The sequence below is a fragment of the Mus musculus genome, chromosome 3 (genome assembly GCF_000001635.26).
Source record: "Mus musculus strain C57BL/6J chromosome 3, GRCm38.p6 C57BL/6J".
Lineage (NCBI taxonomy): Eukaryota > Metazoa > Chordata > Mammalia > Rodentia > Muridae > Mus > Mus musculus.
This window is the reverse complement of record NC_000069.6, coordinates 80,983,421-81,010,842: the sequence shown is the minus strand read 5'-3', so window position 1 is coordinate 81,010,842 and position 27,422 is coordinate 80,983,421. Positions and strand designations below refer to the sequence as shown.

Below are 27,422 nucleotides of genomic sequence, written 5' to 3'. Positions count from 1 at the left end.
CATATATTTGTGCATACACAGATCTGTGAAACCACTAAACTTTCAGAATGTCTCCCCACAGCATAGGCTATCTAATATTTGTGGTAATACCATAAGATAAGTTGTAATGGTGGCAGAAAACATGAGGCAAAGAAATCAAATGAGAAACACAGATTATTGCTAGGCAGAATTATGATAATGGAGAGAAAAGAAAGGAGTGAACAGTCGTTTCAGACCCAAATGCAAAAGATCTTTGTCTAGTTAGTGTTCTACTATTTAGTGTTCTAAAGTTTAGGGCAAGATTAACTTATTTTAAAATGACTTCTTAGATTTTGGGGTAATAAATTTAATCCTGTTTTTTGGATAATACTATTTACCTTTGTATCTCTGAGTTTGATGGAAACCCACAACCCAGTTTATCTGTACAGAGACTTGAGAAGAACTTGATCCCCTTACCTTAGATTTGATCTTCTGAAGCTAAGCAGCACATTAGTCACCTTTATCTTGTGCAGTAAATATTGCCCTTCATTGTATCCTCTGCATTACCAAAGACAATTTAGATAGTGTTTGACACAAGGACTAGTTTTAATGGCTTTTTAATTCACCATAGACTATTTTCTGGGGAATTTGTTTTTAAATTTCTTCCACATATTGCCAGTTAAGAACAATGTGTTCTCCTAATTCCAGGAAGTCGTGTTATGGCTGTCAAAAATGATGGGTTGCGTAATCAGTAACAGTAAATAGAATAATTCTTTGAAGCCATTCCTGCTGGAAGGTGTGTAGACTATCCACAGAAGAGTGCCAAAGAACACCTGCCAAGAAGTGAACCCAGCAGTTGAAAGTCAGAGATAAATAAGGAAATGTGCTGTAGCTGTCTTGAAATCGTGAAATATTAGACTGGGAAGGCATTGTGAGAGTACACAGTGATCCCCTGTTTTATTTGACAAAGTGTTCTGGAGAGAAAGGAGTTATCTCTGAGGATCCCACTTTCACTGCTACGTCTTGGGAATGTTTGTGAAATTATGTCAGTGGAAAGGAAAAGGAGCCTTCTACTTCTCAAAGCAATCCTCAAAGAGGGTGCCCTACACATTAGAGTAAGATGAGAACAAACACAGCAATGAGGCTACTGAGCAATTGGTCTAGAAAATGAACAGCTATCTTGTAGCAAAGCTTAAGAAAGGGTCTTGCCTGGGGTTCTAAACTCCACAGTAAGGTCAGGGCACTAATAAACAAACTCTCCTGGAAAGGAACTGGCTGTTAGATCGTTGCTTGTGGTAACTGAGATGTGACCAGAGAAGGGCTCTGAGCCTTGTGACTAAAGCTTAAATGACTATCCAAGTTGGCAAAAATGACTTGAGAGATAATATTGGAATGAAGTCAAATAGGGAAGTAAGACTGATGTTCAAACATATTACTAACTGGTCTCCTAGGAAACAGAAAACTAGATTCATACCACAGGACAGAAACCAGGGAGAAAAGATAAGAGCTGAGGACAGAGAGTCAAACTTAATCAACTCCTTGGAAATACAGTCTTAATGACAATAAATTCTTTGAAGACAAGACAAGCATCTGTGGTACAGAATGACCTCACATCCGGCTACCTACTACTCCTTCCGTGTCCCAGCGATAGCAACTTTGATGCACAGGAGATATATTGCAATTCTCTAGCTAGTTATAACCAAGAAACCACTTGCCAGAGAAGGTACTTTATCCAAGAGTTCAAGGATATTTCTAGGAAATAAACTTTAAGGAACACATGCTGGGCAGATACTACATCATTATTTGTAAGTTATGTCTGTTTTCTTTCATCATGCCATTTGCTTGGCTGATGGTCCAGTAGCTATTCTTGGTCTTTAGTTTCATGCTAGAGAAAGTAAGTAGACTAGACAGTGTGTAGGAGCAGGGGTTCTATATGGACTTCAGGGTTTGTTTTTTTATACTAATTGTTCACCTCTGGTTTGTTCTTTATGAGTAAAAACTGCCATTCTTTCCAAGCCATCGATATTTGACTTCCTATCTCTACTACAATAGAGCCATCTGGATTAAGCAATTGTAATTATCATTTATGTTCTTGCTAAGAAATAGATAAAATTAATTATAATAATAATCATATTTATCTAAGTGTAACATTGATAAGCACTGTTACTGATAATATTAAGCACCGACTAGCATGTTACACAATTTGATAGTTTTCATAGGCTTTGGATCACTGTAAGAGCAGAATATGTTTGTGGTGTAATGATGGTTTTCATTTATCCTGCTGAATTAATGGCTATTTTCATATACTTTTAAAATAATGAGGCACCTATCTTAATCCTCTCAGAGAAATGGATATGACAAAACTGAAAAAGAAAATTTAAAGAACTCTCTAATTTGTTGTAAAATTAAAACTAGTCTCTTAACTGTGATGACTTTGAGTGAGGTCTCTCAACTCTGTTGTGACATCAGTATTTCCACCTGGGGAAGTGCCTTCAGGACAGGAACTACTGTTTGGTATATGTTGAAAAGCTTAACAATCTCTCATAAAAATAATGAGGACCATCTTAAATTTTTAAATTTTATTCCAACAAATTTATTTCAATTCATAATTCCATTCAATCTGAATTATTGTGTTGGGATTTTAAAAGACAACACTGCATTATACTCTAATATTTCAAATATTTTCACTCTTGTGCATGTAATATCTAAATGAAAATAAAATTCCCATAGCATTGTAGAAATCTATGAAAGTGGGCTTAAAGTCTGTGAAAATGTGGGTTTTACAAGTTGCAACATTTTTGAAGTGAAATAAAACAAAATTATGAAAATCAGAGGTGATACAAGTCTATTTTTAATTGGGATGTTAATAATATTTAACCTTCCTTAATTAAACCTCCTTTAAAGAGGTTTAATATTTAACCAAACTAAATAATATTTTAATAACAAATTTTACAAACATGACTGAAGAAATTGTACAGTATTTTAATAAGTTAAGGCCAAATATGTCTCTGTATTGTTTTTTATATGGCATGTTGATATATATTCTGATCTATTTTCAATATTTTAATATCATTTGCTAGAACAGAGAGATAACTTAATATTTTTGTGCCATAATAAGTCAGATTTAATTTTTGTTACTGATTATTTCAAATCTCTAACTCATCTTGATAGTATGTTTTACACTTTTAGGACTGTAGTTACACTTGCGTAAACTTCCATTTGGTTTATTTCAAATGTGAACTACGTGTTTTCATGACACCTCAAGTTATTGTTGGTCCAGAATGTCATACCCATAACCTGCAGTACCAGTAACTTTGCTGCATTGGCATGTATACATGTGATGTGATACGACTGATATCAATGTGATTGATGTTAGTGTTTCATATTAAATCAACTCTAAGATCCTGAACAATATCCTGAATAGCACATGAGCAGGCCTATTGCAGACCTAGCAATGAGTATGGGCAAAGACATTGTCTGCCACTGTGAGGCATCCAGTTTCTCATGACATACAGTGTGATGAGCATGTGGTGATCCTAGGAGAGAGGCATGAAGTATTGACAAGTAGCTTTAGGAAACTACTTTCCACAAAATAAGTATTCACCTATTAGTAGATCACAAAGTCAACATAAAGCAACAAATGCATTGTGAAGATTATCACTAGCATAATGGGGGTGTGGGAGATGCTCTTTCTATGAATGAGCTACAATCCCACTGGCCAAGACTAGGTTTTCTGATAGCACCATTGCAGTCACTGCCCAGTCCTGGCCTTCTTCTCCTATAGGCTATAGACCAACATGGTAATCAGTTGACTCTTTGGCCTGCTTTATCCTTCCTTACTCTTTATTATGTACATGCATTTTCCCTAGGAATATGACTACATTTCTAACACAAGCTTGAAGTCAGCTTCTGAGGGTCATACTCTAGCAGTTGATATTGGACTTCAGAATGATGGTGGGTTGAGACCTTCACTGTCCCACATCATGGAAAAGCTAGGAAGAATTTCTGGAATAACATGACAGCGTAACAGCTGAGGAGTTCTCAGAAATGGCCTGGAAAGATACTCTGGTACTGGGAAATCCTCAGGGCAAGGCAGTAACTCTGTTAATTAAAGGCATTGTGTCAGATGCTTCTGTGCAAACAAAGATGTGGAGAGAGTTCCCATAAGTGGGAACAATAGCCCTGAAGCAGATATATAACACAGAGAAGTTAGTCCACAATCTTTGAGTAGGAGCTGATGTCACAGTCACTTTTCCAGGGACCTGGAAGGAAAAGCCATAAAAGTTTCAAGACAGAAAAATGGGAGGAAGAGATATGCAAAGGTATGTTTTGGATGTAGGCATGCATATGGAAGTGTGCTCGAATGCATGCATTCTTACCCATAGAACAAAATCAATTCAGTTATGGAAAGAGCACTAAAAAATAATCACCCCAAAATAGTTTCATCATCAGTTATCCAAGACTATATACATAGATATGGTGATCATCAAAAAGAAATAGAAAATATATATTTGGCAAAGGCCCAAACTCTAAGTTAGAAAGCTGGCTCAAGAATCACTGCTTCTGTGGGATGGCAAGCCCATCCCTCACTTGATGCCCTGTCTTTCTGCTGGAGGTGGGCTCTCTACAAGCTCCCTCCCCCCACTGTAGGACATTTAATCTAAGGTTCCTTTCTTTGAGTCCTGAGAGTCTCTCACCTCCCAGGTCTCTGGTACACTCTGGAGGGTACACCAATCTCCTACCTCCCAAGGTTGCATGTTTCCATTCTTTCTGCTGGCCCTCAGGAATTTCATTCCTTTTCCCTCACCCAATACCCAATCATGTTCCCCTCTCCACCCCCCCACCCCACCCCCTTTCCCTCCCAGGTCCCTTCCTCCACCCTTGTGGTTGCTTTCTTCTCCCTCCCAAGTGGGACTGAGGCATCCTTACTTAGTCCCTTCTGCTTTTTGACCTTTCTGAGTTCTGTGGACTATGTGTTGAGTATTTGGCACTTTATTTTTTTTTCTTTTGGCTAATATCCACTTATTAGTGAGTACACTATGCATGTCCTTTTGTGTCTGATTTACCTCACTCAGGATGATCTGACCCATAATTATTCCTGTCTAAAAGAACTGCAGGGATGAAAAATGGAGAGGAGCCTGAGGAAAAGAAGGTCCAGCAACAGGCCCGAAGTGAGATCTAGCTCAAGGGAGGCCCCAAAGACCTGAAACTATTACTGAGGCTATGGAGCACTCAAAAAGGGATCTATCATGACTGCCCTCTGAAAGACCCAACAAACAGCTGAAAGAGTCAGATGCAGATATTTGCACACAACCAATGGACAGGAACTGCTGAGCTCTGTGTTTAAATTAGGGAAAAGGTGGAAGAAACTGAGGAGGAGGGCAACCCTGTAGGAGGACCAGCAGTCTCAAGTAACCTGAATCCCTGAGATCCCTCAGATACTGAAACACCAACCATGCAGCATATATGAGGCAGCTGATATGAGGCCCCCAACACATATACAGCAGAGGACTACTGAGTCTGGGTTTAGTCAGAGAAGATACACCTAATACTCAAGAGACAGGAGGCCCCAGGGAGTTTAGAGGTTTGGTGGGGTAGGGGTCAGGTATGGGGACATCCTCGTGGAGACGGGGATGGGGGGTACAGAGGAGGTTTGGGATATGGAACAGTTGGAGGGTGGACCAGGAGGGGAATAAAATCTGGAGTTTAAAATAAAAAAAATAGTTAATAACATGGTCACATATTTACACCACTTCTACTCATACATTTTTTCTGTACATTAAAGAAAGTGAATTTCTAAGAGAGAGAGAGAGCTAGAAAGAATAAAAAAGAATAACTGCTTCTGAGTGTTTGCCTCAGTCATGATTGAGCCAATCAGAAGTCCCTGTTATGAAACTATATTTATTACATAAACCATTGTGCATGGATTGTCACCACTTAGAAAACAAGTTTCCATCTTGTATCCTGGATCACAAAGAGACCAGTCTGCACAAGAGAGCGCACGGACCACAGAAGCAGCACAGCTTCTGGGACAGTGTCCCTTTCGGGCCTTTATCTTCAGCCAGGAGGTAGAGCAGTGCTCTTGACCTCTATGTACTTTCGTGCAGAGAGTTCTCTGACCACTGAGGCTCAGGAGAGAGTTGGACTCCCAGGAGTTCTGACAGAGGCTAACAAAAGCACAGGAGGAACAAGCTCCAGCCAGAGACAGCTATAACAACTAACACCAGAGATTACAGGAAGGTGAAAGGAAAACATAAGAATCTTACTAACAGAAACCAAGACCACTCAGCACTATCAGAAACCAGCACTCCCACCACAGCAAGTCCTTGGATACCCAACACACATGAAAAGCAAGATTCAGATTTAAAATCATATCTAACGATGCTAGTAGAGGATTTTAATGAGGCCATTAATAACTCACTTAAAGAAATACAGGAGAACACTGCTAGACAGGTTGAAGGCCTTAAAGAGCAAGCGCAAAAATCCCTTAAAGAATTACAGGAAAACACAACCAAACAGGTGATAGAATTGAACAAAACCATCCAAGATCTAAAAAGGGAAGTAGAAACAATAAAGAAAACCCAAAGGGAGACAACTCTGGAGATAGAAATCCTAGGAAAGAAATCAGGAGCCATAGATGCGAGCATCAGCAACAGAATATATGAGATGGAAGAGAGAATCTCAGATGCAGAAGATTTCATAGAGAACATGGACACAACAATAAAAAAATGCAAAAATGCAAAAAGATCCTAATTCAAAACATCCAGGACAAAATGAGAAGACCGAACCTACGGATAATAGGAGCAGATGAGAATGAAGATTTTCAACATAAGATCAACAAATGACAGCTCATGTTGGTAAATATGTTGAGTAAGGGGAACATTATCCATTGCTAGTGCTACTGCACACTTATATACCTGCATTGTAAATCAATGTTGGTTGTTCCTCTGGAAGATGGAAATTGGTTTACCTCAAAGTCTAGCTATACCACTCTTGGGTATATACGCAAAGGATGCTTCAGCCTACTATGTAGACATTTGCTCAGTCATGTTTATTGTTTCCCTATTCATAATAGCAAAAAATTAGAAACAACCTAGATGTCCTACAACAGATAGATGGAAAAAGAAAATGTGTCACATTTATACAACAGAATAGCAACTATAAAATAAAATCATGGAATTCACAGGAAAAAGGAATAGTACTTAAAAAACACCCTCAGTTATGTAAACTCAGACCCAGAAAGACAAATACATTATGTATCCATTACATCTGGCTAGTAGGTTAAATTGATATTAAGCAAACTACAATCCATAGAGTCACAGAAATTAGATATTGAACAAATGACTGAGAGTGGGGGACAGATAGGTAGATCTTCCCAGGAAAGGGAAAGAGAATAGATAATTATGGATGGATTGGCGTGGTGCTGGAATGGGAAGGTCAAGTAGTGAGAAAGGGGCATAAAGAAAGGGATGAAGGAGAGAATATGGGGAGACACCACTAAAATAAAGGGCCATTTGAAGGGTAGTGTGGAAACCTAAACAGTAGAAACTTCCTAAAATATATACATATATTAAAGTGATATAAATGGTCTTGCCCCCCCCCCCCCCCAATGGGAGAGACAGAGTCCCAACTGCACATTTCTTGCTTCCAAATAAAGTTTCAAGTACGAGAATTGGGTTGCATATTATTGAAATGTTGGCCAAAGAGATCCTATTTGAACACCAAACAATCTAGGCTGTTGCCCATGCTCTAGGTTGCTTTCCACAATCTGAAAGAAAGGCCCTACTGCTGAAGACAACACCAACACAATTTATTAAATGTGCAGACATCAAGCTGGTGTCTACATAGAACCTGTGCCCTTATAAGTGAATATTCATGTTACTGGAAGGTACTCTGCACACTACCAAAGGAAAAACACAAACATCAATACAGATATAAACTCTTCCCTCTCTCATGGTGTGCTGCCTGCAAGTCATACTAGTGCAATGCTGGGACAAATCTTGTGGAATTAACTAACCAATATCTGATTTGACTTAAGACCCACTGTGGGAGGTACAACCCATAACTGACATAGCTTAGGTTACCAAGAACATGAGATTAGATAGCCCAGGGACCTACAGTAAAACCAAATACTACTATTCTACTAAAGGAATGTTGCAATAAAGTGATTTTTTTTTTTGTCTGAAGAACCATTGCTGTGTATTTATTTAATAAAAGGGCATATTTATTTATGTTTACAAACAAGTTTCAAAAACAAAAGGAAAAGATGTATGCCTCTCTCTCTTAACCTTTCTCAAAATGCCAACAGCCCCCTCTATGCTGTGTGAAGGTATCTACGGAGTTATTAGAAAAATCAATGCAATCACTCACAGTTCACTAAGACATCACTGAACTAACATATTTAGATAAAAACAAAACAAAACAAAACAAAAAAAAAAGACTAAAGGTTTCTCTTGTACTTTGATAGTTTAATTTGATTGGCCTGAAATAACAAAGGCATTTCAAGCATCTTTCATTGTGTATTTGATGTCCCACAATAAACAATCTACTAAATTCTGAACAAAAGGTTATTAGCAAGTTTTCAAAACATTTAAAAATTAAACAGTTCTTTCAAAGCCATTAAGTAGTAAATGTATTTAAGAAACTAGTTAGGACAGATGCCATAACTTCATTAGAACACCACTGCTCATGGTTTTTGTTGGTTTTTTTTTTTTTTTTTTGTCTTGTTTTCTTTTTTTCTTTTTTGTTTTTTAAACAAATCATTAGTGTTATCTATTTGGCTATTAGTATTAGCAATTTATCTACATATGTAACAAGATAAATTGTAGGCAAAATTTTATTACAGTTTCAATAGAAACACCCCCCCTTTTTTTCACTGAAAATACAGCAGTATTTGAAGGACTAATTTTTCTCTGCATTACTATAAGGAAACTTCCCGTCTATGAAGAACAAAAAAATTATCTACAAACCTTGTAAACAGATCTGTATCATTTATAAACGTAAATAATCCAAATTATTAACAGCCAACAGCAGAAATTAAAGTATTCACTCAATGATCCAGGGCTCTCTGTCTCATCCAGAGTCACTCCTCCCTCCCTGCCATCATGAACTGAGATAAACCACAGCTCTGCTAGTCAGGACAACGTTAGGTACCACTGACGACCCACAGGCCACTCATGCCGAGTCACCGCTGTTTATCTGTCAGTTCGTTTCTCCCACACCCCAAAAAAGCACCCTCAGTCTGGCAGAAAGCTTTGTTTTTTGTTTTTTATTTTTTAAATAAATCTACATTCGTACAAGTGTATCTTCTGTTGAAGTCCAGAGACAAGAATACTATCTTGTCCGTCACAATATGTGAAAAGACTCAGTTTCGATTTGTTTCTTTACAATGCAGCTAGTGTGTTACCATTCAGCTTACAATCAGAGTGATGTTTCCAAACTATGTAGTGGGCTTCCTGGGGATGAAGAGGTAGCAGACTTGTTCATTTCTATTGTAAGGTGAATTCCGCTGTCAACAGCATTGTTATTTTTGTTAGGAGAGGGTGGAGGTCTGGAGTTGCGTTTTGTAGGGGCGTCGTCTTCAGCATCAGTGTCATCAATAAGGGGGATGTGCGGCTCTGAATCTTCTATCCTAAACTCAGGGCGTGTCATAAAGTTGTGGATTGAACTTCTTGATTCTGGCTTCTCTAACCCTTCGTATAAAGAACTACGAAATGCATTCACCCCTCGGATCTGTGTTTGGACTCTGTTCAGGCCTCTAAACCACAAGATCTGGCCACGCCACAACTCCCTTTCGGCATGGTCAATCTCTTCAACATCCTCTGCTAATTCCTCCTCAGGTATCTCCTCCTTCTGTGTTCCATGACCAGCTTCTTTTAGAAACTGTAAGCGTAATTCCAAAGTGATTCTAATGACTTTCTGCTAGCCTCACATTAGTGCCTTGCTCACTGGAGAAGCTGCCTTCTGTGGCAGATGGAAAGATATACAAAGACCTACAGCCAGACAATACGCAGAGAGTGAAAGACCCTGAAACACTCAGTCCTAAGTGGGGGGGGGGGGGTCTCCATCAAATTCCCCTCCTCGAGATTCAGAGAAACCCATGGGGGAGAAAGAGAAAGGAAAGTAAGAGCCAGAAGGAATGGAGGACAGCAAGGAGACCGGGCTTTCTAAATCAACAAGATCATCACACATTTGAACTGACAGAGACTGAGGCAGCATGCACAGGCCCAGCATGGGTCTACACCAAGTGGAATCCTAGCATTTTAAAACAGTGAAGATATACCTCAATCCCTAACCCAGAATCTATCTCCAATAGATAACCACTTTCAAATGAAAATTTAGTTTCTCCAAGGTGGGGACACAAATTGTTCTTAAGGGACAGCCTCATGTCCAGCAGTAGATGGTTAACAGAAAAGAAACTTACTTGCATCCTTGCAGGTTCCTTGTCTCATAAAGTTGTATCAGGGAATTTTCCATTTTTTTCTTTATATTTAAAAATTGTATATTTATTTTTATTATTCTATTACTAATAATTATTATCCCTTTCTCTTTTTTTACCCTACATGCCCTTACATATATTATGGTTTCTGGTTTGTGTTTTTATGTGCTTCCTGAGTGTGAATCTAGTAGATCACTGTGTCTATATCTATTTCTTGTGACTTTTCTTGTGTTCTTTTTCTTCTGTTTTTTGTTTGCTTGTTTTGCTTTTTGTTTGTTTGTTTTAGTTTTATTTAATCTTTATTTTACATCCCAGAATTTATTCCTCTCCCGGTTCACCCTCTGACTGTTTCCCATTAGATACCTCCTCCCGAACCCCTGTCTCCATGAGAATGTCAACACTCCCCACCCCACCAGGCTTCTAAACTCTCTGAGGCCTCTAGTCTCTAGAGGATTAGGTGCATCTTCTCTGACTAAACCCAGACCTGACAGTCCTCTGCTGCATATGTGTTGGGGGCCTCATATCAGCTGGTGTATGCTGCCTGGTTGGTGTTCCAGTATCTGAGAGATCTCAGGGGTTCAGGTTAATTGAGACTGCTAGTCCTCCTACAGGGTTGCCCTCCTCCTCAGTTTCTTCCAGCTTTCCCCTAATTCAAACACAGGGCTCAGCAGTTCCTGTCCATTGGTTGTGTGCAAATATCTGCATCTGACTCTTTCAGCTGCTTGTTGGGTCTTTCAGAGGGCAGTCATGTTAGGTTCCATTTTAGTGCTCCATAGCCTCAGTAATAGTTTCAGGTCTTTGGGGCCTCCCTTGAGCTGGATCCCACTTTGGGCCTGTCACTGGACCTTCTTTTCCTCAGGCTCCTCTCCATTTTCCTTCCTGCAGTCCTATCAGACAGGAACAATTATGGGTGAGACTTTTAACTGTGGGATGGCAGCCCCATCCCTCACTTGATTCCTCTCTTTATGCCCAAAGTGGACTTTACAAGTTCGCTCTCCTCTTAGATTTCATCTAAGGTCCCTCCCTGTGAGTCCTGAGAGTCTCTCACCTCCCTGGTCTCTGGTACATTCTGGAGGGTTCCCCTACCTCCTACTTCCCAAGGTTGCCTGCTTCCATTCTTTCTGCTGACTCTCAGGGCTTCAGACCATTTCCCCTGCCCAATACCAGATGATGTTCCCCTATTCCCGACCCTATCCCCTTTTCCACCTATGACCCTCACTCCCTCCCACCTTGTGATTTCTTTTTTCACCCCCCCCCAAGTGAGATTGAGGATTCTTCACTTGGACTCTTCAGCTTGTTCACCTTTCTTGAGTTCTGTGGACTGTATCTTGGATATTCTATAATTGTTTTGTGTGTGTGGAGGCTAATATCCACATATTAGTGAGTACATACCATTCATATCCTTTTGGGTCTGAGTTATCACACTCTGGATGATATTTTCTAGGTCCATTTATTTGCCTCAGGATGTCCTCATTCTTAATAACTGAGTAGTACTCCATTGTGTAATGAACCACATTTTTCTGTATCCATTCTTCTGTCATGGGTTGTTTTCAGCTTCTGGCTATCACAAATAAGGCTGCAATGAACATAGTAGAACTCGTGTTACTGTGGCATGGTGGGTCATCTTTTGGGTATATTCCCAAGAGTGGTATTGCTGGGCCTTCAGGTAGATCTATTTCCAATTTTCTGGGGATCCTCCAGATTGATTTCCAGAGTTGTCCCAGTTCGCAATCCCACCAGCAATGGAGGAGTGTTTGTTCCTTTTTCTCCAAATCCTTACCAACATGCGGTATCACCTGAGGTATTGATCTTAGCCGTTCTGATTGGTGTTAGGTGAAATCTCAGGGTCATTTTGATTTGCATTTCTCTGATCACTAAGGACTTTGAACATTTCTTTAGGTGCTTCTCAGCAATTTCAGATTCTTCTGTTGTGAATTCCTTGTTTAATTCTATACCCCATTTTTGGATTGGGTTGTTTGTTTTTTCTGGTGGTTAGATTCTTGAGTTCTTTATATATTTTGCATATTAGCCCTCTACCAGATATGGGGCTAGTGAACATTTCTTCCCACTGGGTTAGTTGCCAATTTGTCCTATTAACTATATATTTTGCCTTACAGATACTTTCCAGTTTCATGAGGTCCCATTTACCAACTCTTGATCTTAGAACATGAGCCACTGGAGTTCTGTGTAGGAAATTCCCCCCTGTGTCACTGAGTTCAAGGCTCTTTCCCAATTTCTCTTCTATTAGATTCAGTGTATCTGGTTTTATGTTGAGATCTTTGATCTACTTGGACTTGAGCTTTGTGCAAGGTGACAAATATGAGTCTATTTTTTTTTTCTACATTCAGACAGCCAGTTAGACCAGCACCTTTTATTGAAGATGCTTTCTTTTTTCCACTGAATATTTTTGGCTTCTTTGTCAAAGATCAAGGGTGTCTAAGTGTGTGGTAGTGTGTGGTTTTATTTCTGGGTCTTCTGTTCTATCCATTGATCAACATATCTGCCTCTATACCAATACAGTGCAGTTTTTGTTTTGTTTTGTTTTGTTTTGTTTTTATCACTATTACTCTGTAGTAGAGCTTGAGGTCAGGGATAGTGATTCCCCCAACAGTTCTCTTATTGTTAAGAATTCTTTTCACTATTCTCAGTTTTTTGCCTTTCCAGATGAATTTGAGAATTGCTCTTTCCATGTCTTTAAAGAATTGTGTTGGGATTTTGATGGGGATTACATTGAATTTATAGATTGCCTTTGGTCGGATGGCCATTTTTACTATGTTAATTCTCCCAGTCCATGAGCATGGAAGACATCTCCAATTTCTCAGATCTTCTTCGATTTCTTTCTTGAGAGACTTGAAGTTATTGTCATACAGACCTTTCACTTATTTGGTTAGAGTTACCCCAAGGTATTTTATATTATTGATGCCTATTTTGAAGGGAGTTGTTTCCCTACTTTCTTTCTCAGCCTGTTTATCATATTCATAAAGGAAGTCTACTGATTTATTTGAGTTAATTTTATAACTGGCTACTTTGCTGAAGTTGTTTAAGAGCTGGAGAAGTTCTGTGGTAGAATTTTTGGTTGACTTATATGTACTATCATATCATTTGCAAATAGTGATACCTTTATTTCTTCTTTACCAATTTGTATCCCCCTTGATCTCTTCTTGTTGTCTTATTGTTCTAGCTAAAACCTTAAGTACTATGTTATAGTATTTGTGTTTGTGTTATCTGTCTAGAAATACATGCATTTCATATAGATTTCCAGTTTTGTTGAGTATAGATTTTTGTAGTAAGATCTGATGATTTTTTGATATACATATGGGGAGAGTGGGCATCCTTGTCTTGTCCCTGATTTTAGTGGGATTGCGTCAAGTATGTCTCCATTTAATTTGATATTTATTGTTGGTTTGCAGTAAATTGCTTTTATGATGCTTATGTGTGGCCTTGGATTCCTGATCTCTCCAATACTTTTAACATGAAAGAGTGTTGTATTTTGTCAAATGCTTTTCTGCATCTAAGGAGATGATCATGTGATTTTTTTCTTTGAATTTGTTTATATAGTCAATTACTTTAATGGATTTTCATATATTGAATCAATCTTGCATCCTTGGGATAAAGCCTACTTAGTCATTGTGAATGATGGTTTTGATGTATTCTTGAATTTGGTTTGCAAGAATTTTACTGAGTATTTTTGCACCAATATTCATAAGTGAGATTGGTCTGAAGTTTTCTTTTTTGTTTGCTTCCTTGTGTGGTTTAGGTATCAGAGTAATTGTGGCTTCAGAGAATGAATTAGGTAGTGTTCCATATGTTTCTATTTTATGTAATAATTATAGAAATATTGTTATCAGGTCTTCTTTGGTCTGGTAGAATACTGCATTAAATCCCTCTGGCCCTGGGCTTTTATTGGTTGGGAGGTTTTTAATGACTTCTTGTATTTCCTTATGGGATAAGGGTCTGTTTAGATAGTTTATTTATCTATATATTTATAGTTTATCTGTTCTTTATTTATCTTTGGTTTGTGGTATCTGTCTAGAAATCCATCCATTTCATCTAGATTTTCGAGTTTTGTTGAGTGTAGATTTTTGTAGTAAGATCTGATGATTTTTTTGAATTTCCTCTTTCTGTTGTTATATCTCCCTTTTCATTTCTGATTTTGTCAATTTGGATACTGTCTCTGGGCCCTTTAGTTAGTTTGGCTACAGGGTTATTTATCTTGTTGATTCTCTCAAAGATCCAGCTTGTGGTTTTGTTGATTGGTTGTATTGTTCAATTTGTTTCTACTTGGTTGATTTCAGTTCTGAGTTTTACTATTTCCTTCTACTCCTCTTGGATGTGTTTTCTTTTTCTTTTTTCGTTCTAGAGCTCTCAGGTGTGCTGTTAAGTTACTCCTGTAGCTAGGCAGTGGTGGTGCCTGCCTTTAATTCCAGCACTTGGAAAGCAGAGACAAGTGGATTTCTGAATTTGAGGCTAGCCTGTTCTACAGAGTGAGTTCCAGGACAGCCAGGGCTACACAGAGAAATCCTGTCTCGAAAAAAAAAAAGTGCTAGTGTAAGATCTTTCCAGTTTCTTTACCAGGGCACTTAGTTTTATGAATTTTCCTCTTAGTACTGATTTCATTGTGTTCCATGAGTTTGTGTATGATGTGTTAACGTTTTCTTTCTTTCTCTCTTTCTTTCTTTCTTTCTTTCTTTCTTTCTTTCTTTCTTTCTTTCTTTCTTTCTTCCTTCCTTCCTTCCTTCCTTCCTTCCTTCCTTCCTTCCTCCCTCCCTCCCTCCCCCTCCCCCTCCCTCTCTCTCTCTCTCTCTCTCTCTCTCTCTCTCTCTCTCTCTTTCTTTCTTTCTTTCTTTCTTTCTTTCTTTCTTTCTTTCTTTCTTTCTTTCTTTCTTTCTTTTTCCCTGACCAAGTTGTCTTTGAGTAGAGAGTTGTTCAGTTTCCATTTTGCTGTTATTGAAGGCCAGTCTTAAACCATGGTGATCTGATACAATGCATGGGATCATTTGAATCTTCTTATATCAGTTGAAGCTTGCTTTGTGACCAATTATATGGTTGATTTGGAGAAGGTACCATGCAGTACTGAGAAGAAGGTGTATTCTTTTGTTTTAGGGTGAATGTTCTGTAGATATCTGTTAAATCCATTTGGTTCATAACCTCTCTTAGTTTCACTGTGTTTAGTTTCTGTTTTAATGACCTGTCCATTGGTGAGAGTGGAGTGTTGAAGTCTTTCACTACTATTTTGATGAGTTCAATGTGTCTTTTGATCTTTAGTAAAGTTTCTTTTATGAATGTGGGTACCCTTGCATTGGAGCATAGATGTTCAGAACTGAGATTTTTCTCTTGGTGGATTTTTCCCTTTTATGAATATGACGTATCCTTCCTCATCATGCTTGACAACTTTTGGTTGAAAATCTATTTTATTGAATATTAGGATGGCAACTCCAGCTTGTTTCTTAGGACAATTTGCTTGGAGGTCCTTTTTCCATCCTCTTACTCTGAGATAGTGTTTCTCTTTGTTATTGAAGTGTGTTTCTTGTATGCAGCAAAATGCTGGATCCTGTTTCCATATCCAGTCTGTCAGCTTATGTATTTTTATAGGTGAGTTGAGTCCATTAATATTGAGAGATATTAAAGACAGATGACTGTTAGTTCCTGTTACGTTTGGTTTTGTAGGTGGCTTTATGTGCATGTGGTTCTTTCCTTTTGGCTTTGTTGTGAGATGCTTATTATTTTGTCTTTTCTTTGATGTAGGTACCTTCCTTCTGCTGGAATTTTCCTTCTAGAATCCTCTGTAGGTCTAGATTGGTAGAGAGATACTGTTTGAATTTGGTTTTGTCCTGGAATATTTTGGTTTCTCTGCTGGGTATAGTAGCCTGTGCTAGCATTTGTGTTCTCTTAAAGTCTGTATGACCAATGACGAGGCTCTTCTGATTTTCAGTGTCTCTGTTGAGAAGTCTGGTGTAATTTTAATAGGTCAACCTTTGTATGTTCCTTGGCCTTTTTTCCTTGCAGCTTTTAATATTCTTTCTTTGATCTGTGCATTTAGTGTTTTGATTATTATGTGATGAGAGGACTTTCTTTTCTGGTCCCATTTATTTGATGCTCTAAAGGCTTCTTGTATCTCTATGGCCATCTCTTTATTTAGGTAAAGGAAATTTTCTTCTATGATTTTGTTTAGGATGTTTTCAGGTCCTTTTAGCTTATAATCTTTGTTCTCCTATACTCCAATTATTATTAGATTTGGTCTTTTCATTCTGTCCTGAATTTCCTGAATGTTTTGTTTTAGGAGTTTCTTATGTTTTGAATTTTCTTCGACAGTTGTGTCAATCTCTTCTGCAGTATCTTCTACATCTGAGATTCTCTCTTCTATCTCTTGTATTCTGTAGGTGATGCTTACATCTGCAATTCTTGACCTCGTTCCTTGGTTTTACATTTTCAGGTTTGCCTCCATTTGTGTTTTCCTTATTGTTTCTACTTCCACTTTTAGGTTTTGAACTACTTTATTCAACTCTTTCACCTTTTTGGTTGTGTTTTCCTGGGTTTCTTTAAGGGGTTTATTTATTTCCTCTTTAAGAGTTTCTATTTGTTTACCTGCATTTTCCTATATTTCTTTCAGTTATTTATATCCTCCCTAAAGGACTCTATTATCTTCATGAGATAGGATTTTAGGTTGGCTTTCTGGTGTGTTGGTGTATTTAGGGTTTGCTGTGGTGGGAGAACTGGGTACCAATGATGCCCACATATATTGGCTTCTGTTGCTTATAGTCTTCTGCTTGCCTTTTGCTGTTTGGCTAGCCCTGGTGTTTGCTGGTCTGGGTGACTCTGTCTGGAGCCTGACTTTTTTGTCCTGGGTTGCTTCAGGTCTCCTGGTAGTCCTGCGGCCCTTCCTGTAGCAGACCTCCTGTGGGGCCTTCCAGCTGTGGGGTTTTCAGAGGGGCAGAGAAGCAGTTGATCTGTTTCATTGGCTACAGCAGATATTCTGGGATGCCTTAAGACTGTTGAGTCTTCAGAGAAGCAGTCAAGTTGTTGTCCTGTGTGAAGCTATTCTCCATAGGGCCTATGGACTGTGGTTTCTGTTTCCCTGTGTGCAACAGAATTCCAGGGAGGTTTTTCAGTCTGTTGGGTGAATTACCCTGTACGCCTCCAAGCCTATAGGAGGTCTTCAGATTGTGGTGTCAGTTGCCTAGCTGCCCTGTATACAGAGGAACTCCTGGGATGCCTTCAAGCTATGGTGTCTTCAGGGGAGCAGTCAAACTGGCAATCAGTTGCTCAGTTGTTCTGTGTACAGCAGATCTCCTGGGATGCCTCAGGCTGTGGTGTCAGATGCCCTGAGTGCTGTGGATCTTTTGAGATGGCTCAGGATGTGGTGTCTTCAGGGAAGCAGAGTGGCTAGCAGTCTGTCCCAGCAGAAAGGACCTGCTGGAAGGGGCTCTTCTGTTTTTTTTTTGTTTTGTTTTGTTTTGTTTTTTGTTTTTTGTTTTTTTTTTGGTTATTGTTTTTTGTTTTTTAAATGTTGTTCAGTTTTGTTTTGTCCCATTTAATCTTATTTTTTATTATTGTTCCTTTGAAGTCTGTTTATTTGTAATGAGAGACAGAAAGGAGGCAAATCTAAATAAGAGGGCAAGAGGTGAGAAACTAGGAGGAGTAGTGGGAGAGGAAACCACAATCAGGGTAAATTATGATTTAAATATAAAATATATTTAAATATAAAATATAAAAATATATTGTATATAAAAGAAAATAATAGTAACATATATTATCATGTAAAATTTTTTTGGATTCTTGAAAAAGGTTTGTTTTATTTTGAGTTATATTCTAAACCTTTTAGAAGTTTTAGTATTATAAACACCCAAACTTCATCTGTATATTTATTATACACTGAATCATTTGTTTTTGAAATCAAGATAGCAACCTCATTATAAGGTTGTAGCACATTATATTATTTGGGTCATTCTGCAAAATAGATGAGATACCTGTCATTTCAAAGACCTTTTATGTTTACATGAAAAATGGAGAAACTGATTTAAGAAATTCAAGTATTACATGGTATTCCCTAATACACAGAGCCTAACTTCAATTATATCTGTGCATTAATGCAAGAATGAATTTGAAAGAGGTCATGTATCTAAAAGGGAATCATGAGAGTTAAAACAGGGGTTAAGGAAGTGTAGCCTCTCCCAGCCTGAAGCAGGCTGATACAGACCATGTCTCCACTGAGGTGGGGCCACCTGCAGTGCAGCTTTCCAACTTGGCTGGCTTCTTTTGAAGTGACAACTGCCCTGAGATTCTGCTACCAGCCCAGAGGCTGAACCTGTCTTCCTGAGAGATTCCTGAATAAGCAACCAGCCTGGTGACTGACCTGACTGAGTGCTGGCAGAATGGCTCTAGGCACCAAGAGTGGGCTGGCAGGGGGGATGGGCCTTCCCCCTTATAAGCATGGTCTCTTAGTAAACCTGTGGGCCTTGAACAGAATCATGTCTTAGTCTCCATTAATTTCTTTCGCAGTCTAAGTCTCTTTCAGCCCCAGCCTGCCTCCCAGGTGTACCCAGTTCATGTAGGCCACAGACCGGTTTACAACAAGGAAGGGCAATGGGCAATGAGTAGTACACATGTAAGTTGAAAATATAAAGGGGGATGGGAGGGGAGAGAGGGTACAGGTGAGGAAGATGGGGAGGGGATCCAGATCGACCAAAATAAAAATCCATATAAAGATGCCTTAAGGAAACACACCTTTTTGTGTGTCAATTAATAATAAAATCCAGAATCCAAAACCCCAAATGAAAACCATTATAAATTAGTCCATGTTTTCTATTTGCTCTTTGAATAAATAAAATTCCATATAGAACTATGCATTCTTCCTGATATCAAACTTACATCAGTAAAGTTCCACGTTATCATCTCTTAGGGGACACACTCTCCCCTCTTCCCCTCCCTCACTGTGGATCCCTGCTTCAGTTCTTTCTCTTGGTCAAATTTTCTGCATTGCACTTGACCTTGAACACAACAGTAGCTGATGGTCCTTCTTTTATATTTCCTCAGTGCTTTGCAATCTTCATTGTTTTCTACCTTCCTTCTCCTTGAGGGGGGGTCTTTGTTGTTCTTTTTCTTACCCTTTGAGCAAATACCTCATTCAATATCTAATGCCATTTCTACTGCTGGAATCTATTGATTTGATTTAACTATTTTCTTTTTCATTTTTGAATCCTTATTATTTATGTTGATTTTATTGTTATTGTTACTATTGTTTCCTCTGACTGGACCTCACCTAGAGTGTGTATGCATAAATGCATGTATACATTTCATTTTCCAAATGTATCCTTTAGTTTTTCAACCATTTTATAATTAATTTGTAATTTTATTACATTATGATTAAAACTGTGTATGTTAACACAAATATTCAATGAAAAATTAAATGTTTCTATGGATAAATAAAATAGCATCTTGATATCAAGGAAATCAGTGAGAAACTGAGCAAAGCTACTGACAACAGACATGTAAAACATCACTTGCTTCTATGAATTATGCAGAAGATAATTTTCTCCTTGGTATAAAGGAGTAGTTACTGATGAGGAACAGTTCTCAAGTCTCTCATGTTTAAGGCCTCAACAACTTTCCTCCCTCTGAGGAGGCTTATCTACTGTCCACGAATATAGTTAGTATAGTTTCACCCCACAAATTCAGACTGTATGTTTACTTCAGTCATAAACTACTACATTTCCTTTCTATTACCATAATTCACTGTACACAGGCTTCTTCTGGCCTAGCTTTGTTGTTACTGTTTGGCAAGTAAAGTTGTCCAAATGGACCAAGAAAAAGATGACAGGTTACTGCTATGCTGTGTGTGTGTTTGTGTATGTGTGTGTGTGTACACGTGCCCTCCTATGAGTTGCATGTATATGCGCACATATCTGCATGCTTATGTTTTGGGGCCTAGGGTAAAGTGATAAATTCCGTTAAGAGCATATGTTAGACCAAAGCTTCACACTTATTCTCAGTGGAAAACAAAAGGGATGGGAAGGGGATAGAGTGCTGATATCTCTTTCAAGGGAATACATACAAGGATCTTCATATCCACAAAACCCTGGTAGTCTAACTCTGCTTACAAACAGCATGGTCACAAATTCTCTAGAGTATTTGACCTACAATAGATGGTAGGAAGCCCTAGCTAGTGTCAAGCAGTGAAACACTTTCATATAACCAGAAACAGATAGCATGATAGTAATCCAGGAAACAGAAACAGACAGCATGATAGTAATCCAGGAAGAAAGTCATCACTGCCTAAAGACACTCAGGAAATCATCTTCCCATAGGTTTTTGTCACAGTTAAAAGGAAAGCTGAATGGAATTATATTGTCATAAGTGTAGACCTGTTATGCATGTTTCTCACAATAAAGCATCATGAAGCAAAGAAGCTGGGCATTTATGACTTTGACCTCAAGATTTTTTTGTTGGTTACAGTTCAATTGCAGAGAGCAAATACCTGTAAGAGACATCTTGGGAAGGAAAGATTGCCTCAGTGTTTCAAGGATCCTTAGTCTATCATAGTGGTGAAGGCAAGACAGAGTTAAGGGCTATTAGCTATAGAATCCTCATATCAGAATGTATCAGAAAGCAGGGTTTGGGTATGTCCTTCAAAGTCCCACTTATTGTGCTTTGAATAAGAAATGTTCCTCGAAGTCTCATAGATCTGAACACTTAATCCTGGTTGGTGGTCCTGGTTGTGGGAGGTTATGAAACTTTTAGGATAAGAGTCTTGCTGTTGCAAAAGCACCATTTCTGATAGGCTTTGGGAATTTATAGCTTTACCTCACTTCAGTCTTATGTGTAGATAATAGTGTGATCACGTTTTCAGGTATCTTCCTGCTGCTGTGCTGTTCCCACCACTCCAGACTTAAATGTTCTGGAATCACAAGACAAATGGTATCTTCTTCCTTAAGTTGCTTTTGGTTTTGCTATGTATCACAACAACAACAACAACAACAACAAAAAAGTAAGGAATACCCAACTCTAGGAATCTATTCCTACCATACATGCTCTACCTCCTAAAGTTTCCACAGCTTCTAACATAGTTGCAACAGCTGAAGAATGAGCATTTCAACGAACACTTCACGTTCACACTGCAACAATTTCAGTGGGAAGTAATTCCACATAGCAGGTGAAAGAAGGAAAAGCGATTGCAGTACAGGTGATCATAACAGGCAGGCTTCAGGCAAGGCAGCCCTGGGAGGCTGAGGGGATAAAGAGGCGAACAGAGAAGCTGCTGTATAAAGACCAAAGTTGTGGGGAGGAGAAATTTTAAAATGGATAGAGGGTTTTATAGATGTAATAAAGACATACATCTGGAGAGGAACAGAGGACAGAAACAGATGACTATTCTGGACTACCTCTTTTCTTCTTGCCTGTGTATAGAATGCCCTCAGAGGAGCCCATGGGCTTTACAAAGTTTCATGGGTTTTCTGTTCCTTTCAAAAGCAAACTTGGAAAACAGTACCTCACACCAATCATGCTACAAGTACCACTCTGTTCAAAGAGTCATGCTAACCCCCCAACAAGGAAAACAAGCACAAAAGAACCTAATTTGATCTGGAAGATCGTAAGGACATACAATATTCTATACATGGTGTACAGTGGGTAACTCTCAAAGGTGAACCTTTGTACACTTACCCTTCGTTTCATAAAGTCATCAGAAACACTTAACAATCCATGCTTAGAGATGATTCTTTATATAAAATTCTCACATATGTAAAATGTCTATGAAAGGGCAGTTTTGCTCTGAAAATACCAAATAAAAATGGCCTTAAAATCGAAATTCCATCTAAATCTAAATAAGCCGAAAGGTGTTTGTGACTCCACCCATACACTTACTGCTTCAACAAACATTTCTCTGTGTTATGAAGAAGGAGGACGAGAATCAGACTTTCTTTCTGGAAGTCTACCAGCTCATCAGCACAAACCATAACAGTTCTGTGATGCTAATAGAAGAAAGGGAGGCTCAGAAGATGGAAAGATCTCCCATGCTCATGGATTGGCAGGATCAACATTGTAAAAATGGCTATCTTGCCAAAAGCAATCTACAGATTCAATGCAATCCCCATCAAAATTCCAACTCAATTCTTCAACGAATTAGAAGGAGCAATTTGCAAATTCATCTGGAATAACAAAAAACCTAGGATAGCAAAAACTCTTCTCAAGGATAAAAGAACCTCTGGTGGAATCACCATGCCTGACCTAAAGCTTTACTACAGGGCAATTGTGGTAAAAACTGCATGGTACTGGTATAGAGACAGACAAGTAGACCAATGGAATAGAATTGAAGACCCAGAAATGAACCCACACACCTATGGTCACTTGATCTTCGACAAGGGAACTAAAACCATCCAGTGGAAGAAAGACAGCATTTTCAACAATTGGTGCTGGCACAACTGGTTGTTATCATGTAGAAGAATGCGAATCGATCCATACTTATCTCCTTGTACTAAGGTCAAATCTAAGTGGATCAAGGAACTTCACATAAAACCAGTGACACTGAAACTTATAGAGGAGAAAGTGGGGAAAAGCCTTGAAGATATGGGTACAGGGGAAAAATTCCTGAACAGAACAGCAATGGCTTGCTCTGTAAGATCGAGAATTGACAAATGGGACCTAATGAAACTCCAAAGTTTCTGCAAGGCAAAAGACACCGTCAATAAGACAAAAAGACCACCAACAGATTGGGAAAGGATCTTTACCTATCCTAAATCAGATAGGGGACTAATATCCAACATATATAAAGAACTCAAGAAGGTGGACTTCAGAAAATCAAATAACCCCATTAAAAAATGGGGCTCAGAACTGAACAAAGAATTCTCACCTGAGGAATACCGAATGGCAGAGAAGCACCTGAAAAAATGCTCAACATCCTTAATCATCAGGGAAATGCAAATCAAAACAACCCTGAGATTCCACCTCACACCAGTCAGAATGGCTAAGATCAAAAATTCAGGTGACAGCAGATGCTGGCGTGGATGTGGAGAAAGAGGAACACTCCTCCATTGTTGGTGGGATTGCAGGCTTGTACAACCACTCTGGAAATCAGTCTGGCGGTTCCTCAGAAAACTGGATATAGTACTACCGGAGGATCCAGCAATACCTCTCCTGGGCATATATCCAGAAGATGCCCCAACTGGTAAGAAGGACACATGCTCCACTATGTTCATAGCAGCCTTATTTATAATAGCCAGAAGCTGGAAGGAACCCAGATGCCCCTCAACAGAGGAATGGATACAGAAAATGTGGTACATCTACACAATGGAGTACTACTCAGCTATTAAAAAGAATGAATTTATGAAATTCCTAGCCAAATGGATGGACCTGGAGGGCATCATCCTGAGTGAGGTAACACATTCACAAAGGAACTCACACAATATGTACTCACTGATAAGTGGATATTAGCCCAAAACCTAAGATACCCAAGATATAAGATACAATTTCCTAAACACATGAAACTCAAGAAAAATGAAGACTGAAGTGTGAACACTATGCCCCTCCTTAGAAGTGGGAACAAAACACCCTTGGAAGGAGTTACAGAGACAAAGTTTGGAGCTGAGATAAAAGGATGGACCATGTAGACACTACCATATCCGGGGATCCATCCCATAATCAGCTTCCAAATGCTGACACCATTGCATACACTAGCAAGATTATGCTGAAAGGACCCTGATATAGCTGTCTCTTGTCAGAGTATGCCTGGGCCTAGCAAACATAGAAGTGGATGCTCACAGTCGGCTATTGGATGGATCACATGGCCCCCAATGAAGGAGCTAGAGAAAGTACCAAAGAAGCTAAAGGGATCTGCAACCCTATAGGTGGAACAACATTATGAACTAACCAGTACCCGGAGCTCTTGACTCTAGCTGCATATGCATCAAAAGATGGCCTAGTCGGCCATCACTGGAAAGAGAGGCCCATTGGACACGCAAACTTTATATGCCCCAGTACAGGGGAACGCCAGGGCCATAAAAGGGGAGTGGGTGGGTAGGGGAGAGGGGGTGGGTGGCTATGGGGGACTTTTGGTATAGCATTGCAAATGTAAATGAGCGAAATACCTAATAAAAAATGGGAAAAAAAAAAGAAGAAAGGGAGGAGTCAGACTTAGGGGAGGGCTACTGTGAAACAATTTCCGTGGATTTTGTTCAAAATCAAAGCCATTTTGCACATTCTCTTTCTTTCTCTCTCTCTCTTTCTTTCTTTCTTTCTTCCTTTCTTTCTTTCTTTGCTTTTTAAAATAGCATTATCTATGAAGATGAAGTTAGCATCCAGCAATGCTGTGATGTGTCTGTGCAGCCACGGAGAGCATCACTTGAGTCTTTAGGATTCTGTATATTGAATTGAGTATTATGGGAAGATGAGAGTAGAAGAGAAAAGTGCTAACCATGGACTGTTCTGACTACATTTCAAAAATCATTTTTACTCACTATTACTTGAACTCTGTAACTACAATAAAGAGAGTGAATTTTTTTCTAAAATTCCTAATAATTATACCCTAGATCCAAAGAACTTTCTGATAATTAGAGCTGGTAGGATAATTCTAGTTAACATATAGTGAGAAGTTACACTCCTTTCTCTTCTCAACTTTTTGATTCTTGCTGTGTAGACCATCCTGGCCTTGAAACAAACCACAATCCCTTGGCCACGGCCTCCTCAGTGCTGAATTTATAGACATTTGCTGCCATCCCCAGATATTGCTACTGTTTTGACAATGCCACATAGATGTCAGAATTTATATGTAGGTGTGGCAGTGAGACTTCCTATTATGTAACTACTGCAGACATAGATCATTGAAGCAATTAATGAAGCCCATCCGCACCCACCAGGGAAGGTTGTCTTGTATTCCTCAGTCTGGTAGCAGCCCCGTGAACCTTTATCCTCTAGCTTGTCTAATCAGTTCACAAGCATGATCTTTTCTGCTTATAATACTATCACACTAAATTCTGGTGAAACAGGATGCTCATCAGCAATGAAATAAAACACACACACACACACACACACACACACACACACACAGCCATGTCTTATGACCAAGGAATGAATAATTACTAAGCCTATTGAAACCAAAGTCAGACTATAGTAGAACATTTAGGTGGAAGAGTTCACTAAGCTACAATTATAGAGATTTCCAGATGTGTCTGTCTCAAACACTACCTGTCTCAATGAGTTTTATTTCAATCCTATAGCTTTTAAACTTCATTTTTCTTTTTTTCTGAACTATTAAACTTTTATTTGTATTTGTGGAGTTTATTTTTGATTGTACTATCAATCTATATTGCTGGGGGGTTTTGTCCAGTGTGGCTGTGTTGTCATTCTTTATCTTATAATAGAAAGAAAGAAAAAAGAAAAAGGTCACTGAAATAGATTTACAACTAGGTTTGGACTTAGCAGCTCAGCACATACCCAGTTTTTTGTTTTTAAAGCTGACCAATATAAGTTGCTTTTTGTAAAACATTATTCTTTCAAATCTGTTAGCTTTATTTTTATTCAAAGTTGAGTAGTATTCCATTACTATTATGCCATGAAGAATAATAACAATTTTAAAACCTTCATTAAGATTATATGTCTTCAGACCCATTGAGCAGAGAATAGTCTGAATTGTGTGGACATTACTGCCACATACTATGGTTTGGAAAGTGCTCAAAGCTCAGCTGTGTTGAAAGCTTGTTTCAGGCAGGTGAAGAGCCTGTACGAAATGGTGCCATAGGAAGTAAAGCAGTAATATGCTCTGAAAGGCATATTAGCCCATGCCCCACTTTGTCTTTGCATTTGTCTCTAGACTGCCATGGGGTAAGCTACTTTGTGTGCTTGAGTGCTCTCCGCTATGCTATATGCCTATTAAAATCCCTCTTTATATGTTCTTTCCTTCCTGTAATTTGTCACATTTTATATTCAAACCAAGAAATGTTCCTATACTCTAAGCATTTCTTGTCAGAATCTTCTATTAATATACTACATGTTGTAAATAATGAACAAATGCCATTCAATTGAACAATAATAAACATATGCATTATCATTATTATCTAAACTTCATGGTTTACATTAGGGTTCATTCTGTGTATGTTGATTGGCTCATTACACATAGAGATGCACAGCCAGACATTAAGCAGTAAGAGCTTGGAATACACAGTGCTAAATGACATGTCTCCATCAAATTCCTCCCCTCAGAGCTCAGAGAATCCAGCAGAAGTAGAGGCGAAAGAGTGTATAAGCCCGAAAGCATTGAAGAAACCAAGAGAACAAGGCTCATTAAATCAAATGAGCAACCCATATGGGCTCAGAGAGACCAAAGCAGAAAATACAGGGACTATACAGGTTTGTACCAGTTCCTCTATGCATATAGTATAGCTTTCAGTTTAGTACCTTTATGGGAATATATGAATGAATGGGTCTCTGATACTTGTGGCTTCCTTTGGGGCTCATTTCCTTCTGTTAGTTTGCTATGTTCAACTTTGTTGTGGTGTTGTTTTTTTGTTTTTGTTTTTCTTATGTTTTATTTTGTTTAAAAACACACACACACTAGGAGTACTTCTGAAGTTATTTTAATTGCATAATAAAATTACATGTTTTTCAAAAAAGCTGCAGCCTTTTCAAGTCTGCACTTCTACCTGAACTTGTGGCAGATCACTGTGCCTGTACAATCCCTCCCCTCAACCCCTGACTCTAGCCAAACCCCACAGTCTGACTGTCTCCCAGGAATTCTGCTCTAGTCAGGAACACAGATGAGAACCCTACCCCAATACCTACATTGAATGGAATCGCCACAGAGCCCAGTAGATGTGGGATATATTACACTATGCCTCAGCCCCATCCCCCTTCTGGTCACCACCTCTACCTATACCCGTGGCAGAGTGTTGTGTCTACCCCCTGAAACCTCACAGCTTGCTTTTCTCCCAGGAAGTCTACCCTAACCAGGGTCAGAAGAGGCCTGTCTTAACCAGAGATAGCATTTCCTGTCTCCAAGGAGGCCTGCTCTAACCCAGGACACACACCTTTACCTTCCTAC

The 27,422-nt window shown here is 38.9% G+C and overlaps 1 protein-coding gene across 1 annotated transcript; it reads right to left on the bottom strand.

Annotated features, from left to right (window-relative positions):
- Positions 1-9,257: 9,257 nt before the first annotated feature.
- Positions 9,258-19,288, bottom strand: Gm29808 (predicted gene, 29808). The gene is made up of 2 exons (XM_006502571.1): positions 19,265-19,288; positions 9,258-9,879 (listed from the first exon to the last, which is right to left on the bottom strand). The coding sequence occupies exons 1-2, from the start codon at positions 19,286-19,288 to the stop codon at positions 9,379-9,381; spliced, it is 525 nt and encodes a 174-aa protein (XP_006502634.1). The 3' UTR covers positions 9,258-9,378.
- Positions 19,289-27,422: the final 8,134 nt, after the last annotated feature.

Coding starts and splice junctions, on each gene's coding strand:
- Gm29808 (XM_006502571.1), bottom strand. CDS start 19,288: ATGATAACGTGGAACTTTACTGAT. Junction 9,880..19,264: donor TAACGTGGAACTTTACTGAT/GTAAGTTTGATA, acceptor ATGTGAGGCTAG/CAGAAAGTCATTAGAATCAC.